The sequence below is a fragment of the Trachypithecus francoisi genome, unplaced genomic scaffold (genome assembly GCF_009764315.1).
Source record: "Trachypithecus francoisi isolate TF-2019V2 unplaced genomic scaffold, Tfra_2.0 Lachesis_group0, whole genome shotgun sequence".
Classification (NCBI taxonomy): Eukaryota; Metazoa; Chordata; class Mammalia; order Primates; family Cercopithecidae; genus Trachypithecus; species Trachypithecus francoisi.
The window spans coordinates 159,957,851-159,974,688 of NW_022681453.1; the positions used below are offsets into that span (position 1 = coordinate 159,957,851).

Below are 16,838 nucleotides of genomic sequence, written 5' to 3' on the forward strand. Positions count from 1 at the left end.
TACATATTTGAATATCTCATCTAAAAACGAAGAAAGAAAAGCTTTGGAACACCCCCCACTTCACCATCTGTCTCCCATTCTTCCAGTTAAGTTTCTTAAAGAATGGCTTATCGAATGTCTTTCTTCTCACTCTTTTTCCAACCTGCTGTCTCATGGCTCTGCGAATCTCAGTCTGCCACCAGTGACACCTTTTGTGACCACTGAATGGGAGAGGGATACCATACGTATCAAGAACCTGTGGGCAGGGCAGAGAGTGATGTGAACTATAGGACCTCATTGAAGGTCTTGATGCTGGCAGCCATTCTGAATTTCAGCTATTGCTTTGCAGTTTGAGCTGCTGCTTTCATGAACTCTCCATAGCAACAGAGCCATAATTATTGATGCTGGATTGGTTCTATTAAGCCACATTGGGTAGTCCAGGTATTGATAGATAATATTGGTGTTTTAGAGACATTTCATGGGTTGCCTCTCTTTCCTTCTGGATTCTGAATCACTTCTCAAGTTAAATGGAGATCTAAATATGAACTTTCTTTTTGGTGGGAGCAAGACTAGAGGATGTGACTTAGATATTCTATGAGAAATCTACCTTGGCATCTGCTTATTGTGTGAGTAGGTCTGTAGAGCAGACCTTCTTCTACCAGCCACAAGGAGGCCCTCCGAGCTTGTCTTTCATTTATCAACCAGATAAGACATTGGTAGCTATTTATGGTCTGCCAGTTACATATCTCACTGCTTTGGTTCTTCACATCTGGCTCTTCATGGCCTCTCTGTCAGTGCTGCATAGTCCTCAGCAGGATTTCTGACCCTAGATGGCAGGTTTTATGGAAGAGTGGTGGTCCTGTTCTGGACATAAAATAGAGGGTGGCTTACTGGGTTGAATTTTTATCCAACTGAAAATTCTTTGGACTATTTCTGACAATTTGGACTTTTTTATAGCTAGATTATTTGTACATGTGAAAGGCTCATGCATTGGTTAGTTAATGAGCTAATTAATGAAGTCAAGCTGATAGTATCTTTCTTCTTATCACAGGTCCATTTTGTTTATTTCTGTCTATTTTACAGGTTGAATATAAGCTGGGATTCCAAGTGGACAATGTTTTGGCAATGGACATGCCCCAGGTCAACATTTCTGTTCAAGGGGAAGTTCCACGCACTTTATCAGGTAAGTGAGATTCTTCAAAGACAGAGTTAACATACTTTTTCACCTGTATCCCCTGCATCCCCAAAAGGAAGTTTAACTACTGATGTGTAGTGTGTATTACTTTTTTACAAAAAAAGTAATTTTTGTAAATATTTGCACTGTGTTCTTAAACCATTCTCTCTTTTCTGTCCTTCTAGAACTCTCTGCTCAGCCCTCCCTCTCTCCTTTTCTGCATTGCTGGTACTTACCTCCACATGAGTCCCTGTGTCTGATCTCGTTTCACTTTGATTAGGCACCACATTCCACCCTGTGGCCCAGATGGTCTTTGCATGGTCATATTTGACCCTGTGACCTGAAGCCCATCAGTGCCCTCCACTCCCATCAACTGAACATTCCAGACTCACCACCTTGTGTCCTGGATCCTTTACCATCTGCCCCTGTCTGCCTATCTAGCTGTGTTGCTGCACTTGCCCCAGAGTTCTGGCAGTTCCAGACTACATGAAGTTCTGATCTTTAAGCCTTTGCATGTGCTGGTCTCAGTATTTGGGATCATCTTTTCCTCTTTTTGCTTGTGAACTCTATTAATCCTACTCATTCTGCAAGACTCAAGATCTACACTGTCTTTTTCCTGTCACCTTGTCTTCTTTCATTTGTTAACTTCTATTCTTCCTACCCCTTGGAACTTTATATTTAACTGTTTTTGCACTGATTACATTGTCTAGCAGTTCCCTTGATGCTTAGCATAGAGTATGGCACAGGATAGGCACTCAGTACAGTCTGAGTAAATGAATAAGTGTCTTATTTACACCAATTTAACTACTTTTGAACTAACTTCTTAGGCTCTTTAAGTTGTGGTATTTGTAAGAAATGGAAATTTTTAAAAATTGAAAGTATCAGCCACAATAGTGTTGTGAAACTTTTTCTGGCAGTCGTATTCACTGTTATCAGTCACATACATTAAGCTTGAAGAAGGCACAGGAAGGCTGCTTGAATTTTTATGGGCAGTAAAGGAATTCAGAAATGCCCATATCTTTAATGCACTCATACAGATGGTAGAATGATATGTTTTAAATTTGTAGGAAGAGAATCTTAAAGACTGGGGAAAAAAATTATATGCACTGAAGACTGTTATCCCATTGCTACAATTATGGATTAAAATCAGTTTCTATTGAGAAAGGTGTTGTTTTTAAACTCATAGCTAATTGATCAGATTCATTTACAGGTTTATATTTAATCTTTTTATGAAGAGCAGACATACTTGCATTTTGGTAGTGAGTTGTCTTTCCATTTGATCATGTAATTACTGTTGTTACTACTGCTAATGTGTCTGCTAAGGTTTGCCTGATGATCCTTTAGCTTTAGTGTATTGGAATAGCAGGACTTATGAGACAAAGTGATGTATTAAAAACGATGAGCAAAAGTTGAAAACAATTATCTCTTCATTGATGTCTTGGTTTGTTCTTTAATGCTAACTTTTATATCCATAATGAATTAAATGCTTAATGTCTAGAGGTGTGGTAGTCTGAAGATCTCTAAAAACTTTTGTTTAGTTACTTTATTTAAATGTATTATTTTTAGTTTTCTTGCAGCAAAAATAAGTAATTCTAAAATGTTTAAAAGAATCATTTTGGGGCATTAATGGTGATTTTTAGAAAATGTAAAATATTTTTCTTATCTCTTTTAAACAGTGTTTCGGGTAGAGCTTTCCTGTACTGGCAAAGTAGATTCTGAAGTTATGATACTAATGCAGCTCAACTTGACAGTAAATTCTTCAAAAAATTTTACCGTCTTAAATTTTAAACGAAGGAAAATGTGCTACAAAAGTAAGGAATTTATTTACCAAAATATGTTTTACGTATATGTGAGAAGGTGAAAAATAGAGTGTGTTGTTTTTTCACAGATTTAATTATGACCAACTCGTGATTATAGTTGCAAGTGAGAAAAGAACACTGACAGATGAAGTTTTGAGATAATCCCAGATAGTTGGTAGCCAAGAATCTCACTCAGGCCTCATTCAGTCCATGCTTTCTCAAATCTTTTGTCAGAATTGCTAAAATGTTTTCCATTAGGAATAGTGCTAAAATGGTTGAAGAGGTAAAGAAATAAGAAAAATCTGTTGGGACTTCTGAGTGACTATGTTAATTTTGTTTCCCTTGTCAAGTTACTTTTATGCAGAAGCATTGCTCTGGGGTGAGATAGACCTGGGTTGGAATGACAGCTCTGGTCTTTTCAGGATATTGGTACAAGTTACTTAATGTCTCTGAAGCTCAGTTTTCTTAATCTGTAAAATGGGCATAATACCTGTTTCAGAGGTTTGTTGTTTTTACAATTCATTAAATCTAGCCTAAAACTTAGAATACCATATGTGGGTACTTACCAAAGTTAGTTTTTTTTTGGTTTTGAATTATAAAGTGAAGAAATCAGAGTGGATATGAAAGAGTTCCAGTATGCTAGGTCATAAATCAAAGAATTTTGGAGTTCTCCTTACAAGTTTAGTCCATCTCACTCACTGTAAGTTCCATAAAGCTAAAGTGACCCAAATTTACAAGGTCACATAGGTAGAATTGGTTAGTATCTAAGATGGGGGTGAGGGGAAATCCTATCCCAAACCTTGAGTGCTTACTGTGTTCTAAGTGCTTGACAGATATTACACCTGTTTAATCCCTACAGCAACCCTAGGCAACGGGTTCTGTCATTGTTGTCATTTTCAGAAAAGGAAGCTGAGCTTCAGAGAATCTAGCTTGCCAAGATCAGATGGCTAAGTGGTGCAGCTAGGATGCAGACCTGTTCTGTCAACCTCTTTGTTAAACTGTCTTTTAATAAATTTCCCAATTGAAATCAATGCTGAGTGTTATGAAAACACCTAAGGCCAACAAGTGAGTTGTAATGGCTAATGTCTGGGTACATGCCAATAAAAAAGCTGCACTACATTTGAATAGACATCTTAAGAAAGAAAAGCTAGCATCTTTCAGCTTTAGTGTTTTGATACAATTTTCAGTTCTACTATATTCAGTTATGTACCAACTTCTATGTAATTTTAAAGACAAAGGACATTTCAGAGACTCTTTAGTCCAGTGTAGTCATTATATATTTGATATAAGGAGATTGGACCCTAGGCCACCTAGACTACCACACTAGCCAGTGACGAGTATAAAACATTCCGTTCGTGATCCTCAGAGAGACGGACATGACTGTACCATGGTGCTTCATGTTACTCTTAAAGGCAGAATGATAACCAGACATAGTGTGGCCTCTGGATCCCACCAGTGCTAATATCTGCTAAGGTTAATGATCATCTGATACTCAAAATGATCATATACCTTCTCCATTTTCTTTAATATGTGTGTGAAATTAACATTAAAATTCTGTGTTGGAGTAATTTTCTATTCTGTTTTAGACTTAAGTTTTTCTCTGGCCCTCTGTATTTGTTGGTCATGGTTTTGGCCACCCTAGTCACCCAGTTCAGGCTCATGACTCTTACTTTGTTATGTGATCCTAATGTTTTTATTTATCTGGTTTTCCAGCCTACTATATTTCAAAAACTGTCTGCAACAGAAAACATATCTGTACCATATGGAATGTTAGTAGGTGTTACTAGCAAGAAAAGTTTCCTTTATCATATGAGGATGGCAATTATGGGTTAGACAAGTTTTGTGACCCCATGACTCCTTTTAGTCTTTACATTCTAATGTTCACTGTGAACCTCCAAAGAGACACTATAGTATGTGACGTTTCCCAAACTTCTTGACCACAGGAACGTTTTCATTGAGCATCTAGAAGTAACACCCATTGGCTAACAGTGGTATAGACTATTGATTGATGACTGTAGTGGTGATTATCGGAATAGTAATGTAGCTTTCATTATCTTGCAACAAATACCTGTTGCTGAGTTCCAGCAATGTTCTGATAATTATTGTAATTAAGGATTTTCATGGAAAAGAATTTCTAAAGCATCATTTATCTCCTTTTAAATTCAGAACTTGAAGAAGTAAAAACTTCAGCCTTGGACAAAAACACTAGCAGAACTATTTGTAAGTGTTAATGTATTATCTTTATCCATTATTAGAAATGAAAAATGGTTGACTGCATATAAACATGATTGCATGAAGCTTGGAGGCCTCATGGTTTCCAGTTTGTCAAATGATAATGACACCATGCTGTTATTTTGCTGGTGCTTTGTAGACTGGTGGATAGGTCATGAAACTTAGAATATTGACTATTTTGAGAACTAAAATTTATATGTATTTTGTAACAAGTAAGCTAAAAAGTTATACAAGCAAGAATATCACATATTTTTGAGTAGTCCTAATTAAAGTATGACCATGAAATATATGTAAGATCTTTATTAGCAGAGGGTTAGAAAATCTGGCTTGCGGTCTGGACCTAATCTTAAGCTAATTTCATCCAGATGAAGGTGTAAGCTTAAAGATACTGTGTTACTTAAAACTACAGAGCAGATATGCAAAGTAGATTTTTATTTTTTGGTATTGGTTGTGTTTAGATACTATTACAAACTTCTTTTTTTCTTTTCTGACATGAAGACATCGTTGAGTCTTACTCTTCTTGGGGTTGTGTTAATAGCAGTATCTTAAAAGGATACTAGATTCTCTTCATGCAAGTAGACTTTTAAAAAATTGTTTTTTGAAAATTTCAAGTCTATGAAAGTTCAGAGTACGCTTTGATGAACTCCATGCGCCCATCCCCCAACCTCAGTAATGATCAACACTTTGCTATCGTCCTTCCATTGATTCCCTCCTTTTGTGCTGGTTAGGGGTGGAGGAAAGTATTTTCAGGCACATCCCAGGCATCACATTATTTCACCCATAAAATTTCAGGGTGGATCTCTTTTAAAAGGGCCTTAAAAAAAAAAACCCACAATCACCTAATACCTGTTCATTTTGACTTATCACATGTAACGAAATTAACAGCAGTTGCTTAATATCACCAATAGATAGTCCATGTTCAGATTAACCCGATTGTTTAAAAATGTCTTTTTTTTCCCCCTGAATGAAGATCCAAATGAAGCCTACACAACTGTTTGGGTGGTATGTGTTTTGTTTTAATCAGAAACCACCAACCCTTTTATTAATATTGCTTGTTTATTGAAGAAATTAAATCATTTGTCCCATAGAATTTCCCACATTCTGCATCTTCCTGAAATCATTGAACATGTTTTTTTTTTTTTTTTTTTTCTCTTATGTAAACTGGCAGGTAGATTTTGCACTTGATTAGATTTAGAACCATCTCTTTGGTAAGAATAGTCTATAGATGGTACTCTGTGCTGCCTATTTTGTCTTTTCATCACCTTGGGAGGCACAGAGTATCTGGATGTCCCGAAGTGGAAATTTTTTGCCTGTAAAATAATGTGACATATTGTCTACTTGCTAGAATATTTCTGAAAAGAAAGAAAAAAGCATTAAAAAAAGTCACTGTTGCCAAAGTTTACTTTTAAAATTCTGGTGACTTTGCCCATTTCTTTTATGCTAGTAGGATATTACTTCTCAGCAAGAGCAGTATTGCATATTCTTGGCCTCTGTCTGTCTCTTTCTTGCTCCTTCTCATCTTCCCGCCCTTTCTATTTATTCAGCCAGCCAACACCTATGGAGAGTCTGTGGTGTGTTAAGTGGTATGACTGAAGCAGAGAACTAACCTGTGAGCAAATAGACCCCATCCTCGGGGGTTTATAATGTAGTGGGAGAAATAGACAAGGCAATAGGCAGTGATAACAACATAGCATGGCAAGCTATGATATGGCAAGCACAGGGGGATGTGGGAACCCAAGGATAGCTTCCTGAGAACAGTGACAGCTCTTCTGAGAACTGAAGGGTGACCAGATGGTAGCAAATGGGGAATGGGAAAAATGCATAGAGAAGCCTGGAATTTGGAGGTAATTGAGCAGGGTGCATCTAGGGGGATCTGCCCAGCAGAGCTGTATCCTCGGCTCTGCTCTGGAAAGTGCTTGGACAGCGCTGCTAACACATGCCTCCAGAATTCAGAATTTTTTTCTACCCTTCCCAAGACTGAATAGCTTTCCCATGGCATAAGGTAATTCTTGATGAAAGTCATGCCTTCATTCAGGCTACAGCCAAGTCTAGCTGCCCTAGAAGTCATTTGGTCTCTTTGCGTTAATCTGTTCTGATTTATTGTTTGTTGATTGAAAGTTTAAATTTTAGAAAAGTTTTATTTTTCTTATTTCCATGTGTTTTTGAAAGCTATAACTTTTATCTTTTATCCCGATTTATTCCCAGAACTCCAAACTTGTGTATCTGTCAATTTAACATCTATGCATGGAGATATGAGGTACCTAGTTCGTAGACTAGGTACTCCAAATTTAACTTGGACAAAACTCTTGATTTTCACATCCCCAACCTGCTTATTTTTATCTTTGTAAAGGTACCCTTATCCAAGTTATCACTTAAGCCAAAACTTTTCATTCTTCTTTTTCTTTCTACTTTGGTACAATCCATTTGTAAGGTCTGTTGACTGTGTTTCCAAATCCATTTACTTCTCATCTTCACTGTAACACTCTTATTCAAGCCACTGCTGTCTCCTCGAATTACTCTGGTAACCTTGTAACTCGTTCCCTGCTTCTGCTCTTGCATTCTTCACACATCCTGCAGTCGTTTTTTGTTAAGTGGCCGTGTGAAATTGCTTTGCTTGAAACCTTGCAATGATCCCCCATCTCATTTAGGATAAACCCCAAATGCCTCAAGTTTTGTTCAGTAGAGTTATGATGTGAGTACTCGTGATCATATCTTGCATGAATCTCCAGGCACACCGGTTCTGCTTCGGTTTGCATCTTCCACTCTGCCTGCTTCTGTCATCTGTATTTTTGTTTCTGTGTGTTTTTTCTCAGTTTGCTTTGTGTGTGTGTGTGTGTGTGTGTGTGTGTGTGTGTGTGTGTGTGGCTGTGTCTATGTCATTGGGTTATTTTCCCTGTTGCTGAGGCTTTCTGTTTGTCTTATTTTATTTATTTATTTATTTATTAATTATTTTTGAGACGGAGTCTTGCTTTGTCGCCCAGGCTGGTTTGCAATGGTGCAATTTTGGTTCACTGCAACCTCTGCCTCCTGGGTTCAAGTGATTCTCCTGCCTCAGGCTCTTGAGTAGCTGGGACTACAGGTGCGCACCACCAGGCATGGCTAATTTTTGTAATTTTTTTTTTTTTTTCAGTAGAGATGGGGTTTCACTATGTTGGCCAGGCTGGTCTCAAACTCCTGACCTCAAGGGATCCACCCACCTCGGCCTCCCAAAGCGCTGGGATTATAGATGTGAGCCACCGCGCCCAGCCTGCCTCTCTCTTTAAAATAATAGAAAGCCGAGTATCATTTTATTTAATGAATAGAGTCTTTAAAAACAGAAAAGCAAAACAATTTCTATTACTCTCAAAAAAGAATAAATGTTTGTTTTTATAAACTTGTGGACCCTTCTGTCACTCAGTCTTCTGTGAGTCAGTGGTCCCTGGCAACAAAACGATGTCTGATCCCTCTAACCCAAACATCATTGTTGAAGAGATAGGAAGAATATATAGATCTGCACTGTCTAGTAAGGTGCCTGCTAGCCACATGTGACTTTCTAACTTAATTACAGTGAAGTCAAATTAAAACATCAGTTCCTCAGTTTTACTAACTACATTTCAGTAGCTTTAGTTGTATTTACATTTGAATGCTTAATAGCCACAGGTGACCGTGGCTACTGTATTGGACAGTACTCTAGAGAACATTTTTGTCACTGCAGAAAGTTCTGTTGGACAGCACTGCTATAGTATATTTTATGCACTGGTATGTATGTTTTATGTATACCACTTGTGAGTGACTATTATACTCATTAGCCAAAAATTCTATATAAAAAAAAATTTTTTTTTTTTTTTTTTTTTTGAGATGTAGTTGCGCTCTGTTGCCAGGCTGGAGTACAGTGGCGCGATCTCGGCTCACTGCAACCTCTGCCCCCGAGGGGCAAGTGATTCTCCTGCCTCAGCCTCCCGAGTAGCTGGGACTACAGGCGCCTGCCACCACGCCTGGCTAGTTTTCATATTTTTAGTAGAGGCGGGGTTTCACCATATTGGTCAGGGTGGTCTCAAGGTGATCTGCCTGCCTTCGCCTCCCAAAGTGCTGGGATTACAGGCGTGAGCCATCACACCTGGCCTAAAATTTTTTTTAAAACTACAACAAAAACATCAAAAAAATTTTGTGAATTTACACCAATATGCTACTGGTAACTGATCTTACCAAAGAATGGGCACGTGAAAAGAACAATACTTATTTGTGTATATTGGATCACAAAGCAGTCATATTTGTTTTAAAAGCTAAATGTGCTTTTTGTTTTTATTTCAGATGATCCTGTACATGCAGCTCCAACCACTTCTACGCGTGTGTTTTATATTAGTGTAGGGGTTTGTTGTGCAGTAATATTTCTCGTAGCAATAATATTAGCTGTTTTGCACCTTCATAGTATGAAAAGGATTGAACTGGATGACAGGTATTGTACACATTTTGGGAAAGAAAAAAAATGAAAGCAGTTATTTGTATATGTGTGGGAGCCCATACATACCAATGTGCAGTGGTGCAGGGGAAGGAGGGAGGATGACCAAGCCCCAGCCAAAGGAAAAATAAGATGACCTAATCACTGTCTCTGTGTTTCTCTGATTTTATTTTTATTTTTTAAAAGTTATGAAGTCAGAAATTTGTTTTTTAGTTGTTGGGGAAGAAGTGGAGAACAAGTATGTTTTTTCTATTCCTTTTGACATGACTCTACTTCAGACCATTGCCTTTTCAAAATAGCCCTGTTTCTTCCTTCTAGCTTCCCTTCATCATCCTCCCACCCTCTCTTCCTCCCTCCATCCAGTGAACATTTATTGAGCACCTGCTCTGATTTAAACTGTTGGTTCTCAACCTGGTTACACGGTAGAGTCAAGGAGAAGCTGTTAAAACATGCTAGTATTTGGGTCCACCTTGCAGAGATTTTGATGCAAGTGGTTTGTGGTAGTATTTGGGGATCAGTATTTTTCATAAAGCTTCCTGGATAATTCTAATGTACAGCCAGTTTGAGATATACTGGGTTAGATATTATGCTGAGTGCTGGGAACAGACAGAAATAATAATATACTTCATAGTTTCAGGATTTTAATCTTTTGCATTAACCTGTAATTACAAAAGTATGTAATTTGATGACTGTGATATGTATAGTAAAGTGTGTGAATACAAAAGGTGCTTGTCCAGCCTCAGTGAGTCAGAGATGACAAGGAGGATGTTATAGTCAAGTTAGGGTGAGAGGTACAGATGGAATGATAGGTTTATTTTCATAACACACACTTCTTACTTCCCTCCTCAGTGATTCCCAGTTGCTGACTGAAGACATGCCCCAGCTTTGTGACTTCTTTGAAAGGCCTGCTTTATGTGGAGATGTATCATCCGTACTCTTGAACCTTTTCTCCCCTTCTTGCTGTATCCTTCCTTTCGCTCCAGTCAAATGATTACTTATTCCTCACTTTTGCCCCACACTTTGCCCTTCAGAACTTTTGTTCATGCTTTCCTCTTCCCGTAGGCTGCCTCCATGCCTTTTCCACCAGTCCATACTTGGTCCACTCTTCAAATTCCAGCTCCATTGCTGTCTCTTTCATGAAGTCTTTTCTAAGCCTCCCAAACACCCATTTCTCTTTGTCTCTGTGCCTCTCTCGTGGCAGTTATTGTACTTTTTCTTCTATAATTTTTTGTGTAATTGTCTTACCTTTAGAATGTAAGCTTTTTCCAGTTAGGGAGCAGTGTGTCTTACTCCTTGTTGAGTCACCAGTCCTAATTGGTCTTAACATACAGCTGGGAGGCATATTTGTGGCATAAGAATACGAAGGGGAAGGGAGCTGGTTGGATTCAGTACTTGCCCCTAAGTACTCTTTGTCCCCACTGTTTTATTTTCCATTTCTGTGTGGAGAAAGAAGAGAAAAGGGATACGAATGAGAAGGAAGTACATATATGATTTGTTTCAGAATATGTTTTGTGTACATGGTGGTGGTGAAGTTAGGTTTAGATTTTTACAGGGGAAGAAATGGCATTTGGAAGCAATTAAGGGAACATTTTGATAGGACTTTGAGAGAGGATACAGGTAGAGAGGTGACTAAAGAGTATGACATTTGGAAGTCACTCTTGATATACCCAGAGAGTTGCATTTTCCTTGAATGCCTGCATGTGTGGCTAGGGCTGTGAGTCCACATAGGCCAGAATTGTGCAATAACTTTCAGATTCCGTGGGGCATCTACCTCTGCCTGCTGAAATAATTAGTTACCATCCATGAATTGGTGTTCCAGTTCTCTGTAGTTTTTGGGCAAAAGTTTCCAGACATTACCTGAGTGAAACCAACTTATATTATCACATATTTTCAGAGCATAGCCTAGTGGTCAAGAGTATGAACTCTAGAGCCAGACTATCTCTGTTCGAAGCCTGGCTGTTCTGTTTACTAGTTTTATGGGCTACATGGAGTAAGTTATGTAGCCTGTGTGTGTCTCAGTTCTCTTCTGTAAAGCAGAAATACACATCTAGTTAGGTATGTTGTGAGGTTTTAATGAAGTAATAGTGTAAGCTCTTAAAACACAGCCCTATGTATAGTAAATGGCATTTTTATTAAGTTTTTAATAAAGCTGCAGTATGCTAGTAGTGATGGACAAAGTTCTTCTTCAACCTTTTCCTGTCCTATTAACAATTATTTATTACCTGCCAGGCAGGCTAACAGTGGTGACCAGAAAGCTCCCATCCAGTTATCCAACAGCCTTTAAGAGACATTTGCTGCTTCTCACTCTATATAGGGACCACTGGGATTACCATATATTGAGTGTTTTCTGTTTACTAGTACTGTTCCAGGTACTTTATATATATTATCTTAACACTCACAGCCACCTAAAAATAGGCTTGAAGAGATTAAATAACTTTTTCAGGATTGCTCTTCTAGGAGCAGGGCAGAGCAGGTGGGACTCAGTGTTGTAATAGCTATATATTAATAATCCACTATTGTCATTGTATAAAGCACTTGCTGTGTGCCAGGCACTGTTCCCTGTGCTTTACATTTATGAACTCCGTTAATCCTCACACAGTCTGGTGAGGTTGGTTGGAGCCCATGGCTCCGTGGAATTCCTTAGAAAGGGATGATCGTGTTCTTCCATTCCAGGCACTTAGCAGCCACTGCTTGTTATAAACAGATCTCCTTAGAGGCAGAGAATAAACGCTGCCTGAGATGTGCTCATGCCAGGGCAGCTGGAGCTCATGTGTGTGGCTTTCCCTCTCCCAACACTGCAAATTGATCTTTTCAGTCTCTGTGTTATGCCAGATGAATCTGTCCTGGATAAGCAGAGCTTCTCTTTATATTCACCCTGAAGTCCTGCAGAAGGGTTGGTCTGCAGCGTGTCTCTACTGTAGTCTTTTCCTGTTAGTTTGTGACTGTGGGAAAGTTTATTACTCCTTTGTGGGATGCTTGATTTTTCTCTTCCAGTTTCCATTGTCCCCACCACTGCCCCCCTGCCCTTACTGGTGACAGTTTCCCTTTAAAATCTTTGATTTTATATCTAATGCCTAACAGTGTTGGACACATAGTAAAATACACAGTAACTATTTGGCTGAACAACCAATGAGTAGAGGCAGGAAAACAAACGTTTTGTTATACCAATCATTCTTTGGTTTTTTTCACAACAATTTGTGTCAAAAATGACCATTCAGTCTGGTTTATGTTTTCTGTTCCAGGGAAGTGTGGTTTTCTCTGTTCATTGATTGACTTAGTATTAATTGAGCTCTCACTGGGGCTCACCTTGGCCCACCTGGGGCTTCTTGTGCCAGGCACTGACTGGCTTAAGTACTGGGGAAGGAGAGGTGAATAAACAGGCACTTGGCCTGCCTTTGTGGAGTTTATAGTCTGATTGGGTGAGACAGACATTAAACAAACAAAAAAAATCCCTGCTGGAATGTAGGGTTCACAATCTTTGTCTGTTGCGTTCACTGCTATATCTCTAGCACCCAGTACAGTACCTGACATGTAGTAGATACTTAATAAATATTTGTGGAATGAATAGATGAAGTGGAGTTACAGAGAAAAACAGAAAAGTACAAATTGTAGTAAGTGTAAGTGTTTTGAAGGAAAATTATGATCTTTCCCAAAGTTCTGACTTCATTCTAAGACAGGGTTAGTATCTCCATACATAATTTTACTTGCTTTTGAAAATCAAATGAGATAATTTATTCAGATTGATAATTTATTTAGACTGGCTATAAACTATTAAGTGCTAGCAAATATACATTTTAATCTCATTTTCTACCTCTTGTGATACAGCTATGTAGGTGTTGACTTTAATGGTTGTCAGGAGTAGGTTCCCAATTGCTTCTTGCTTCACTCGTAACAGTAAATCTTGGATTCCCAAAAAAATTTTGTTCTGACCACTTAGCATAGTGCTTTGCTTATTTTAGGGACCCACTTAATATCTGTTGAGGGAGTGAAAAATTGACATAGATGTCCCTGTAACACCTTTGTGTGCCTACAGGCTTTTCAAAAATTCTGAGGTAGCACAAGAGTGCCACCTACTGTTCAGTTAGTGGAGAGAATGTGTCTGCGCACTTAGTCATCAGTGATGTTGGTTGTAGATATTTAAGTAGTATTTTCACATATCTCATACAATTTGAGCCTCACAAAAATCCTGTGAGGCATATTATCTTAATCCCGTTTATTTCCTTCCCTTTTGAGGATGGTAATGCTCCTCTTCCCTCCCCATTATTGAAGTCTGGACTTCTAACAGCTTTGATGTCTGGTTTGATTTTTGAGTGGTACTCAGCTGTAAAACAGAGTCCTGTAATTGCTTTTTGTTCTAAGGACTGGGGATGCATAATATTCACATAATTAATATAATTATAGTATACTATTGATTAGTAATAATAATTTATAAATATATGTTTGAGGGCCAGGCACTAAATGCTTTACTTACTTATTTTTCATGTAATCGTTTTAGCAGTCTTACCAGAGGATAGTATTATGCACATTCTGTCCACAGGGAATTTGAGGTTCCAGAGGATTAAATAGTTTGTCCTAGGCCGTACAGCTAGTAATCGATGATACTGGCAGTTCTGACTTCATGGTTTATGCTCTTCATCTCTTTTCTCTATTGACCTATACCCACTGCATTATAAACCCATATAGATCAATTCTGGAATAGCATTGAGCCTAAGAAGCTCTTCCAGCACTCTGACCAGATGATAGCATAATGAATCTTTATTATAGTATCTTTTGAGTTGCAAAGTATCTTCGCAGAGTTGCTGGGGAAACAGGGCTAACTGCAGCTTCACAAGAAGTATCAGGTTGGTGCAGTAATTCCATTTTTTTTTCATTAAAAGCAATGGCAAAAACCGCAATTTGCAATTACTTTTGCACCAACCTGATGGATAACCTGAAATGATAGACATATTCAGGGAAGGCACGTTGGAGGGGCATTTCGTTTGGCAGACATGTATCTTGAGATCCAGGGTGTGCTGAGCAGAATGGCTTGCATATTATAAGTGTGCTCTAAATGTTTATTGCAGGACCTTCCTATCTTAATTTTTGCTATGACTTTCTACAAATGTTTTGGTTACGATAGCAGGTAGTAGTATATTGTATTATTAGCAATAGAAAGGCTACATAAAGACTTACGATCCTCATTGCCTGGATGTTATATATTTACAGTTTTCAGATTTGTATATGGGCTCTTGAAATTGATAAAATACACTTTCATATATAAATGTTATAGATTATATAGCAGCCGTTTGTCATTTTGTGTGTGTGTGTGTGTGTATGTGTTTTGTTTCAGAGACAGGGTCTCACTATGTTGCCCAGGCTGGCCTCAAACTCCTGGACTTTATTATGTATTTTTAAAAATCACCAGTTTTTGAAAATACAGACCTATTATGTGGGAAGTGGTCAGTTAAAAGATTTTGCATATTAAGGAAAGTTGGAGACTTGATTGGGCACTGCTAATCCTGTAGCTAAGAGAGACATTGAAAGATCTATCCTGCCATCTGGTTTCACTCTTCATGCTGAATTTCTATGTTTCACGTCTCCACTGCTGCAAAATTATAAGAACTAAGGCAGTGAGACTGAAATGTACCCAAGAGACAAGGTTTCTCCCCCCTGAAAAGACAAAACTGCATGCTTGAGCAGCATTACTTTGCAGTAATCTTGAACACAAGGTTTACAATTATTTGAACCTATCATCTTCTTAGTGTTGTGTATTATTTAGAGAATATGGTGTAATGCTTCAAGTACTAGAGATTTCCCAGAAGTTGGATAAAAAGGAGGGATTGGGGAAGTAGAAGCAGCAAAATATATTGTGATTAAATGAACTTAAACCAAATTTGATACTTTTTTTTTTTTTTTTTTGAGGTGGAATCTCACTTTATCACCCAGGCTTTAGTGCAGTGGCGTAATCTTGACTCACTGCAACCTCCGCCTTCCAGATTCAGGCCTGCCTCAGCCTCCCGAGTAACTGGGACTACAGGCATGCGTCACCATGCCCAGCTAATTTTGTACTTTTAGTAGAGACGAGGTTTCGCCATGTAGGCCATACTGGTGTCGAACTCCTGACCTCCGGTCATCTGTCCGCCTTGGCCTCCAAAGTGCTGGGATTACAGGCGTGAGCTACCACACCTGGCCAATACTCCTTTCTAAGCTCTGAGCGTGTTGGCACATTTGACTTGGTTTGCTCTTCCTTTATCTGTAGGCCATTTGATATTGGACCGTCATTGAAAGAAGCCTGTCTTCTTCTTTTCTAAAAAGCAGTCTAATTGAGTGGCATGGGCTCTTTTTTTGAGAGATGATCCGTAGTTCCCTAACATATCTTTGTGTGAAGTTTAGGACAATTACCTGAGGTGTCTGAGCACTAGTACCTACATTTCTGAATAATTTTGATAAGATGAACTTGCTTAATGATTTTGAAGATAGAAATAAAAAAAAAATAGAGCTCTATAGGAGTTAGATTAAAATTTCAGTATGGAACATCATGAATTATTGTGGTCTCCATCAGGATTTTAGGTTGGTTATAATGGCTATGTGCATTTTGTATTTATGGAAAAAGGAAATTTCTCATTGAAACTGACTTGTCAAATATTTCTCTCAAAAATTGTTTGCAGCATTAGTGCCAGCAGTAGTTCCCAAGGGCTGTCTCAGCCATCCACCCAGACGACTCAGTATCTGAGAGCTGACACACCCAACAATGCAACTCCTATCACCAGTAAGAGTTAATTTAATTCTAAAGCCAGTTTACTAAAGCTGTCTATGCTGCTTCCCAGTGGTGTTGCATGGTTAGTGTTCTTGTGAGACATGTTGTGTAAATCGTATCTAAAGCATGCAAAATTAGATGTGCTCTTCAACTTTTGCTTTCTAGAGCATTGAATGAAACATTCTAAAATTGAGGTGTCAGAAATGAAATTTAAGTTTGCTAGAAATGGTGTGGCTTTGGGGAGATTTCCATAGATTTATTATACTAAAAGGGCTACTAAGTCACTTCTTTAGAAATTCAAAAGAAGATTTTCAGGTAACTATATTTAATTAACCATTGAGCTACATAAAGACAGACTTTAGATTGTAAGGAATTGTTTGATGGTCTTATGGGCCATGGTAAAGACTACATTGTTTTTTAATCATAATAGGAAGTTATTCTCAACTGGAGAGTTGAGAATGTCGGATCTGATTTCCTTTT

The 16,838-nt window shown here is 38.3% G+C and overlaps 1 protein-coding gene across 3 annotated transcripts in view; it reads left to right on the top strand.

The window, feature by feature from the left end:
* RYK (receptor like tyrosine kinase) overlaps window positions 1-16,838 on the top strand; it is a 92,021-nt gene that overhangs the window by 39,346 nt on the left and 35,837 nt on the right. For all 3 annotated transcript variants that reach the window (XM_033212636.1, XM_033212637.1, XM_033212638.1), the window contains 5 exons: window positions 1,063-1,162; window positions 2,830-2,964; window positions 5,119-5,172; window positions 9,475-9,619; window positions 16,270-16,370. In XM_033212636.1, the coding sequence (XP_033068527.1) occupies window positions 1,063-1,162; window positions 2,830-2,964; window positions 5,119-5,172; window positions 9,475-9,619; window positions 16,270-16,370 (535 nt within the window). The remainder of the gene's footprint in view (window positions 1-1,062; window positions 1,163-2,829; window positions 2,965-5,118; window positions 5,173-9,474; window positions 9,620-16,269; window positions 16,371-16,838) is intronic.